This window comes from Lutjanus erythropterus, chromosome 2, assembly GCF_056507025.1.
Source record: "Lutjanus erythropterus isolate fLutEry1 chromosome 2, fLutEry1.hap2, whole genome shotgun sequence".
Lineage (NCBI taxonomy): Eukaryota > Metazoa > Chordata > Actinopteri > Lutjaniformes > Lutjanidae > Lutjanus > Lutjanus erythropterus.
This window is the reverse complement of record NC_139318.1, coordinates 8,089,400-8,100,098: the sequence shown is the minus strand read 5'-3', so window position 1 is coordinate 8,100,098 and position 10,699 is coordinate 8,089,400. Positions and strand designations below refer to the sequence as shown.

Genomic DNA, 10,699 nt, shown 5'->3' with positions numbered 1-10,699 from the left:
CCATAGTTTGCCGAATGGCCCACTGGCCCTAACATGCAGACTTCTGACCACCAAATGACCCACTGGCCCTGACCAGCTGCACTCTCCAGGCTTTTAAGCACCAGGTCCTGATTGCAGAGCAGCTGCACCTGATGCCAATCACTGCAACTTGCAAGGGGCGGGGGCAGAACCTGGGCACAGGAGAGCACAGCACCAAACAGACACTGTGGCATGTAAAAACAATGAATTTTAATACAACAGTTGTCTACATGTGTAAGTCTGCACTGTGTGTTTTAGCCTGGTGTTTGGCTGCACTGTGAAGAAAAAGAGTGGAGTTCACAGATTACTGTGCTCCAGCTGAACGGACAGAGCAAACTGGATGCATTTTTTTTAACCAGTAAGTTGATGTTTAATGGGTGTCTGTTACTGAAAGAAAAATTAACTGAAGCTGACATTCCTAATTGGTATCATGGTATGTTGTCCATCATGGATATGACAAAAAGTTACTTTTGAAAAACTACATTACCCAATCCATGAATAAAACCTTTAAAGAATAGTCCACACACTGCTATTAATGTTAGTGAGAAGATTTTTTTCTATGGAACCATGGCCATCATAGCTGAGGTGAAGCAGGGCTGCATTAAAGCATATGTCCAGCAATTTTCTCTATTACTTTTTATAATGAACTGATCTATTAAAAAGTATGTGTGAGGGCCCTATCTTACACCCGCCACAAAACCTTTAGACCACCAGCGCAAGTGGATTTGCTATCATTCACCAGTGCAAGTGCCATTTTTGCCTTGTGTGTAAGATAGCAAATGCACTGGTTCTGGGTCTGTGCCGCTGTGGGTGGGAGGTCTAAACATGAAGGCAAGACAAAGGCATGGCCCGGTGCATTTGCTATCTTGTGCTCAGCGCATTGGAGTAAAACCCGCTTGTACTTTAGACCAGCCAAAACCTGGTCAAAGCGCAAAGTCTGTGGTCTTTCAGCACAAGATAGCACCCGGTGCGTTTGGCCAAAACACACAAACGTCTTCACAATCACAAAACACCTTCATTTGTGGTCATTCTATTTCTCACAAAGGAGTGTGGATTAGTTAAGTGTTATCTGAAAATGTTTTCTATCAGCAATACAGTGTTAATATTGAAGTTAAAAGTGTTTGTGTGTGTCTTGTGCTTGGCTGAGGCGCACACACGTCTCCACAGTCACAGAACACTTTTCATTAATGTTAAACAGCCGTGCGTGTGTGTCTTTAAAGATAAACTCACTAATAAGGAAAAAAAATTATAATTATAAAGCCTAATAAATCTAAACAGACGTGCAAAGTGCGCACGGGCCGCGGTCACAGCTGTCAGATCGTCTTTATCAGATGAGTCAGCATGACAACTGGAACAGCTGTAGTGTTTGTGTCTGCCTGTTTGTTATGATCCAGAAAATCAATGGTTAAACAATTATGATCTATAACATACAAGACACTATATTTGACCACACGAGGATGCAAGGATGGGAAGAGGAGATGAGGATTAGGTGGGAGAGGAGAAGCTCAAGTGGGCCAGCGGAACCGGGAACCTTTGCGGCTAGACCACACCATCTCTCTCCCCCACTCCTCAGCCAGCAGAATTAATAATGATGATGATAATAATTAATTATAAAATACAACACAATTTCAAGGTGCTTCAGGTGTTAATGAAAAATAAACAGTTTACACACAAAGCTGTTTTAGAGACAGATTGGGATTTACGGTTGCCTGCTGGTGGTTTGTTTGTCGTGCTGCCCTGCTAGTTTTTGAACTTTTAACAAGAATTCTTAAAAACCCTTGCAACCACTTGAATTCTGTATTATCCAAAGGGTCTGCCTGTGTTGGTTCATGAACTATTTAAGAACCATTTCCATCCGATCATCGACTATGGCATTGATTTTAGCACAGTGAAGCCTCCAACTGTCCTCTTCTGGGAAGCTACAAGCGTACTGTGGCTGCACGTTTTAAGAGGCACGGCTACTTACAATTACCATACAGTTTCATTTCATTTATATCAATGCCACCACTCACCTGCTCTGGATGTCTTCGGCTAAGCCAAAAAAATCGCTGAACTCGAAGGTCGGATATCAAAACTATATCAGATCCAAGAAGATGAGCATCTCCTGGACACGCTGGCTGCAGAGGTTACCCGTATCACCAATATCAATTAAATCAAGATAAAACTGAAATCCTGGTTATTGGAACAAAAGCAGAAAGAAAGAAATTTTAGGTCTGACCACCTAAAATTGTTTGCACTGAACACAAAGGAACAGGCCAAAAACCTTGGTGTTCTCATTGATCCAGACTTAAAATTTGAATGTCACATTAGGAATGTAACTAAGGTTTCATTCTACCACCTAAGGAATATTGCAAAGGTCAGACCGTTTCTCTCCCTTGCAGACACAGAAAAACGAATACATGCTTTTATCTCCAGCCAACTGGACTACTGTAATGCTCTTCTGTCCGGTGTGTCAAAGAAAGCCATTGGTCAGTTACAACTTGTGCAGAATGCAGCAGCACGTGTTCTGACAAAGACCAGACAGACAGCCCACATTACTCCAGTCCTAAAAACATCACATTGGTTACCTGTCTACCATAGAATCAATTTTAAAATTCTTTTATTGGTTTTTAAATCACTGCATGGCCTTGCCCCATCCTAACTATCTGACATGGTCACAATATATGTGTCTGCCAGGCCCCCTAAGATCCTCTGACTCAAACCTCCTTATTGTTCCAGAGGTTAGAACTAAAAGGCATGAAGAGGCTGCCTTTGCTTACCATGCCCCTAAACTGTGGAACAGTCTACCAGAGAGTCTTAGGGGCTCTAAATCTGTTGAAATTTTCAAACAAAATCTTAAGACACATCTTTTTAACATTGCTTTCTCCTGAAGTGTTTTTAACTGATGGGTATTTTACCTGATTTTACATTGTCCTATATTACAGTTCTAACCTTCATTTTATTTATTTATTTATTATTTTTCTCTCTGCCTTCATTGTTCAAATGTTTCAATTTTCTTTTCTCTCTCCCTCTTATGTTCAGCACTTTGTGTTGCCTTTTATGCATGAACTGTGCTATATAAATAAAGTTATTATCATTATTATTATTACTATTACTGTCTCCATAGATCGCATTTTCACCCCTCAAACCAGGAGATCTGTCTCCTCGCTTTCCTCCTGGTAAATCCGCCATCATGCTGACATCGTTTGCACTTCTGGCGCACCTGCCTCTTAAAAGTGATGAGAGCTGACTTTCTGATTGGTTTATTGCATGTTCAGCCTAAACTCACCTGTGAATTAATGAGGACACTTAGGAACGCCTGATAGGTGGATCCCGCTTTGTGTTGGTGGCGCAAAGGTCGGGGCAGGCCAAAATATCACTCCCTGACACAAGACGGCAAAGGTGGATTTGGACACAACTTGAATAAATGAAATCCGTTGTGCCTTGTGTTTTCCACTTGTGCTTTAGATCAGTGTAAGATTAGGGCCCTGTGTGTGTGTGTGTGTGTGTGTGTGTCTGTGTGTGTGTGTGTGTGTGTGTATAGCCCAAGTCTGATATTGTATTCTTCTGTGCTATAGTTTGTTTAGAGACAACTTCAAAAAGTAAAAAAGGAATCTTGTTTTCAGTTTTTGGAGAGAAATTATGTACAAAGCAGAGGCCAAAATACTTACAAGCTACTCTCTTATGAGGTTTTCAGGGTCTTTGTTGAGGTAAACAATTATTGCTTTCAGTACGCAGGCTCATCCTGTTTCAATGGCACCATCCTACAGCAGAGAATGAGGGAAATGTATAAGAGGAGTTATATTATTATTGTACTGTGCAACAATTAACACTAGAGATGCATCACTCCTCAAACAAACTGTTCAGGATACCAATTTCTCATATTCAACTTCAATTTTAAGTTTCCAGGCAGTTTTTCGGTACATTTTTTGGCATGGTTGACATGCTTTTATTTGAGGTACGGGAATCAGAGAAATTAAAAATTTTCTGTTTCACAAGACTACAACTCTGCGCAAGGTGCACATTGTTTGATTTCATGTGAATGCAACTGCTTCATCCCGTCCACTGTGTGCATCTCAGTGGAAAAGACAGATCTGCAGCTGAGCTAGTTACATGTAAGACACAGACAGAGGGAAGAGACTGAGAAAGCGGTGTTACCTGGGGGCTCATTTATAAAACTGTGCGTAGAATTCACCTTAAAAGATGGCGTATGGATTAAACATAGAAAGTGCTTACGCACAAAAATATTCAGATTTATAAAACCGTGCGGCGCACACCTGAATGCAATCTTCTTATTATAAATTCCCACCTGTGGTGAATTGTGCATGCGCGTGCTCCTCCCTGTCTCATCCCACGTCTTCACCTACTATCTGCCCACAATCATCCATAAATGGTCGATGCTAAATAGCTCATGAACATGCGATGGTTTTAAGGACCCCTTGCTGGGCCGTTCGATGAGGGAGAGATGGAGACGCCACGACCAAAGAAGAAAGGTAAATTTTCCGAAGGTGAAATTGAGGTGCTCTTGACAGAGATTGAGCACCGCAAAAGAATTATATTTTTAATTTTATTTGGAGGCCTCAGCAGCGGAATTTCAAATAAAAAAAAAAACAAGTAGAGTGGCAACTTGTGGCAGACGCTGTAAACCACGTGTATTCGTCTATTTTGTAGCACTTTGAGATTTATTTTAAATGAGAAGTGCAATATAAATAAAATTATCTTTTATTAGGTGAAAAAGAAATGGTCAGACATCAAAGTTGAGGCCAAAAAACAACTTGCAGCCCACAGACAAAGTGTCCAGTCAACTGGTGGTGGTCAGGGGGAACCTCCACCCTCACCCTTTGACACAAGGGTAGCAGCGATCATCGGGAAACCCTTCTGTCTGGCATTGTGCCAGAAGCTGAGGGAGACACCGATGCTGCCGTGGATGCCACTGATACTGGTAAGGCCAGCGTTTGATACCAACACTGACCTAAATGTTTTATTGAATGTCAGGAATAACTACACTGCATTTTTTTTTTTCCATTTTATCACACAAAAGGATTAGGCCACAAGAAACTTATAACAATCTAAAAATGGTTTAGACAGTAGACTTATAAAGTGGTGACTTTACAGCCTGATACAGAGTGTATAATTAATGTTTTAGGTGGTAGGCCTATGCACTGGCCTTATCAGCGGCATATAAATGAGTGCCACCAGGCATCTCTAATGGGGTTTTATAAGGCTGATTGTGCGCTCCACCACAGAACGGGCCTGACCATGCGCCTCATTGTATCGTCTTTGTGCCACATTCTGTGCGTTTGCAAAGGGGGTGAGGAGCCAGGTGGTAAGTGGATATCCACTGTCACCTTCATGAATATTGCATGATTAAGATTAGTCAATAACCACTGAATTTAACAATAATAAATAATAAATAAATACTCACCCACAAGCCAACCATCACGCACAGCACCAGCCTGAAGTCTTTTTCCAACAGTACCAACCCTCAAAATAAATGAGTTGTGTCGAGCCAGGCCATCCATCCACCACATTTGTCACAGTCATGTCAGCGCTACAAATGATTTGAACATTAACAGAGTAATAATGTTTATGATTTACATCGGCAAATTCGTAATCATTTGGTGCTTTTATGGCAATGTGAGTGCAGTCAATCGCTCCGATTACATTTGGAAAACCGGAGATTGCTGCAAATTGCATTTTGATATTGGCCTGCTCACCCACAGTGTAAGGAAACTTTATATAACAGGGACTCATTTCAATGATGCAGTCTAAGACAGCTGGCATTGTTGTGCTGAATGAGGGCTGCGATATCCCCGACCTGTCGGCCAGTTCATGCTGGAATGTCCCTGTGGCTAGAAACCCCAAAGCAGTCATCAGTGTGACCTGCATGGGGATGGACTGGTTCCGTCGGGTGGGTCTTTCCAAAGATGGGCCCAATTCAGCACGGATATCCAAGAGAATGGCTCTCGGTAATCTGAATCGGCTTATTAGCCATTCATCATCATGGGCTAGGAAGTCCTCGTGGTCCCTGAAGACGCGCTCACGCCTTAGTCATCTGTTTGCCAAGTCTTCAAGCAAAGCCAAAGCAGCCATTATGCATGACATTGTATGAGTTGAACTGACTGCTATTTATGGCGCTTGTGCCAATTAGTGACACTTGCACAAGCTGATCTTAATTTCCACTGCTATTTTTATTTTTCATTTATTTATTTAATTTTCAAAGGAGTGATTTTGTATTTTATTCTATATCCAAAGTATGAAATTAATCATTTGATGTCGCTGGTTTCCCATGCCTGGAAAACTTTGCGGGAGGTCTGTGGATGGTTGAAAGCATGCGTAGGAATGCGCACCATTTCCCACATAGTATTTTTCTATAAATCCCAACGTTGGTGGTGAAGAATGTGTACGCACATTTCAGCCCTGTTTCCGCAATCTTTTTGTGCGCAGCAACCTTTATAAATGAGCCCGCAGGTGGGGTGGGAACACCCATCTTATGTGAAATGCAAGAGGCGCTCCATCCAGTGCTCCGTTACCTCAGTGAGCTCTGGCACGGCATTTTAAAGCACTATGTGTTGTGCTGTGTAAATGAAGAATGTTAAGCTAATACTGCATCTAATCTTATTTGTTGTTCAGCTGTGCACAGTGAAGGAAAAAGGTATACAAATTCGCAAAACTAGGGTTCCCTTCTAGACACCAACGCAATGTGTCACAGTTGACTGAAGGGGTCTACGACTGATGATTTCAGTCTTTGACTACCGGGGGCAGGCCTATAGGACAGTATTGTACTGTAAGTAAGGGATAATGTACAGGGATAAACCCCTTCAGGATGATTCAAGACCCCTCTGCTTTGCATCGGGGTCCTGCATCATCCTGTCGGGGTTTATTTTTCAACAGTGACCTGCTCGCTGTACATGATCCCACTAATTACACAATTACTTCCCCCCAAAATCAATAATTTGGAACAAAATATTTAAAATTTTATGGATTTAAAAATTATTTAATTGCTCCTCCAGAGTCTGTGATAAGAACTGTGTCCACAGCAACAAGCTGTTCTTCATAGCAATGGTCTGCTATACAGAAATAACAGGCCTTAGAATGCTGTAACTGACCAATCAAAATCGAGTATTTAACAAAGCCATGTAATAATACATTTATACCACCCAAGCCTACTCCTGCCTCAGCCCATCCCACGACTGGAGCCCCACCAGCCTCCATTTTAAAAGAAGTAAGTTGTGACACACACAAATATGTCATTTTACTTTTTTAGTTTGTAGAATTTAGTGGCATATAAGATATAAACTGCTTATTCTAACAACAACACAACAGCAACAAAAACAGAAAGCAAAACTGAAAACATAATTAAATATATTTACAATGAATATCATTTACCATTTCTGCCGTATTCTACCAATACACTCCCACATTTCTAACACACTGAACCTTTAAATGGGAGGTTTAAACCCTGTGTACTCGCCATCTTCATCTGGGTACTCCTGATGAATGCGGCACATAATACAAGAAGGGATGACAACCCCGTTGTCCCTTCCCAGGTATCCCCAGCACCAGGACACAAAACTTCTGTAAGCCAGACAGCAAGCACGCCTGTAATTACAAAAAAAAAAAAAATGTAATTTGATTTATCTGTTTTTTTGATAGGTTGTCCTCTGTGTAATAAAAATTGACACTGAGGAGCTGTCTTTTTAAAACACTTATCAATATGTGTTGTCTTTGTAGAAGAACCCATCTGAAACCGAGCTGAACTTGTTTGATGCACTAAACAAAAACAGCCTTTTCCCTTCCCATTTTGGTCATGTCTTACGGATCGAGACCCAGAAGATGAGTTTGATTCATTAACCTGCAGTCTGCCTCATCATTTTGGCTGAATGGATGGACAAGGACATGGACAGCAGTTTGTTTTTTATTCCAGTGAATTTCCATGAACACACAGCTACATTTTCAGAAAGACTAATCATCTAGATTTCTTGTAAAGATGTCAAATCACACAGTGGGTTTACACTATTCATGAATACATTAGTCAACATCAATAAACAGAGCAAGTTTACTGCTAAAACTCATGTCATTTGATCAACACAAATGTAATTACACATCCAAAATCAATAAAAATGATTCTATTGTCTTACTTACACAGCTCTTTCTTTTGCCTCCAGTTGTCCATGGTCTGCCTGATAAATGTTAAGAGCATTCTGTAGGGAGTAGGCGTTCAAGCAGACGGGCTCAAGGCCTGGATGAAGGCTCATGCGACGTGGCTCTTCTGGCAGCTCTCTGAACCTGTAGGAGTATGTGTTATAAGGTGTTTTAGTGCTAGATATCTAGCATGCTGCTGGTTTTTATTTACATACAGCATTAAGCTCATTGCAGCAGACATTTTCCTGTTATGTGGGCATTATTCTCCACAGATGCACCTGTACAACAAGTACAGTTTTGATCACAATGTGATTAATGGTATTAATGACTTCAGTTGTCAATTCTATATTATGAGGCATGGTACAGCAAAATTATTTTAACAGTAAAAGCATATTGTGTTACTGTTAAGAGCAAACAAGGTGGAGGACCCAAAATGCAAACAACTCGGGAGAACCAGTTCAAAAACAGTTTAATGAAATGAAACAAAGTCTTATGAAAACACAGGGAGGTAAAAATCCAAGGTCCAAAGAAACAGAATCCACAAAAAGGCAAACACGAGAACAGTCCAGGGAAAAAAATAACACAAGGTCCAAACACAGGAGGACAACACAGGAGACACAGAATGACGGCATAGGTAACAAATGAACTGACTAAGCAACAGAGAAAACCTAGGGACTAAATAGACAGAACCAAATAAGAAACAGGTGGACAGACAGGTGAAACCAATGACAATCAAAAAGAGCAGGAAAAGAACAAAGACAGGTAGTAAAGACAAGACACATGAAGGAAATGACAAACAAAAACCAAAACCATGACAGTCACACAGCTAGTGTGTTGCAGTGATGACATTCAGTGATCCACATAAAGTAATCAGAAGACATGCAGGTATGTGTAATTGACTGAAACTGGCTAGTGTTAAATTTACTTTTGTGCAGTCTAATATTGCTAATGGTGAAGCCCACCACCTATATCAGGGGTATTCAACTAAAATTCAAAGAGGTCCAGTTAGAGAAAATTTCCTAAAGCAAAGGTCCGGAACATCATGATGTCTAGGGATCACATACAGCCCAATTTGATCTCAAGTGGGCCAAACCAGTAAAATTAAAGCATAATCTATCAATTATTCTGCAGATTTATTTAATAATCAGATAAGAAATATTGCGTGTTCTGCATTTTTTCTATTACATTACTTTTGTTTTATTTAAGAACAATGGTAATATACAAAATAGAAAATAAGACAGATCTATTAAATGAACAACTATAAATTGCTAAAGTAAAAATACTCAGTAAAGTAACTTTACTTTTAATGTAGATTTACTTTTACTGTATTTACTTTACTTTAGCACAAAGGTAAAAGTAAAGGTAGTAATGTCTGCAGAAACCACAAACTAACTCTTTTAACTGAAACAGTCACCAGAATGTTTTGTTAACATGTTAAAATCACAACATTTTTCTTCAGGAGCAGGACAGACGCTCCCAGACCCCCAGAGGACAGGGGACAGAGGACAGGGGACTGGTTTACCAACATGTCATCTTTGTAATTAAGTAAAAACACTAATACCACAATGTAAAAATACCTAAATAAAGAATATGAGTATTTTTCCATCACAGCAGGTCAGTGATCAGTGTTTCAGTGACTCTCTGTGGATCAGTGAATAGTTTTATTTATGGCGGCCCGCCACATTAAAAACATCAACACCACGACATGATTTTCTATTTTTTGAGCTGCGCATCTTTTTCGGTCGTGTCTAGAAGGTAACTCTTTATTTGCACAACTCTCGCGAGATTTGTGTTCGTCATTTCTACTAAAATAATCAAACTCGCGCGATTTTTCGCGGGTCTAGGGTTCCCTTCTAGACACGACCCTCTGTCTCTCTGTCAAACTACAGACAGCAGACTGTCTGTAAACAACATGATGTTACACTCTGCAGTGTTTCACACAAAGACTTTATTTGTGTGGACACCCAGGTTTGGTTTGTGACCTGTTTTGGTATTTTTATTTTTTTAATCAGTCCGAGAGGACGACGGTATCAGTGATTGATTAGTGATCAGCCTGTCCTCCTCTCCTCCCTCACCTGTTCACTCTGCTGTGAGAAGGTCTGAAAGTTTCTCACAGAGAAACAGACTCTCCTGTTTTACATATAGGCCTCCTTATACAGTTGTTTAATTTTTTAAGAGCATCTGGTTGGTGATGATGTCATTAACCATCACGTTAGTTTCTGTTGTAATAAACTCCGTCATTAACAACAGTCTCCTCCACACGCAGCTTCTCTGCAGTTGGTCTGTGTGTTTCCTGATCAGATAAACCAGCAGCAGAAAGACTAGAAAAGTTGCGCCAGTTAAAATAGAAGCGTCCCGTCAAAATTTAAAATCTTTAAAAGAATTAAATTTATTTAAATTAACTAAACTAAGTATATATATATATATATACATATATATATATATATATATATATATATATATATATAATATATATATATATATATATATATATATATATATATATATATATATATATATATATATATACATACAATTTGCCATTATACAGTCACTA

At 39.9% G+C, this 10,699-nt stretch overlaps 1 protein-coding gene across 1 annotated transcript; it reads right to left on the bottom strand.

The window, feature by feature from the left end:
• Positions 1–7,278: 7,278 nt before the first annotated feature.
• Positions 7,279–8,402, bottom strand: LOC146331136 (P2X purinoceptor 7). Its single transcript, XM_084744007.1, is given in 3 exon segments — positions 7,279–7,599; positions 8,143–8,290; positions 8,351–8,402. Coding segments are annotated over 3 exon segments (360 nt in total). The 3' UTR covers positions 7,279–7,439.
• Between the last annotated feature and the right edge of the window lie 2,297 nt (positions 8,403–10,699).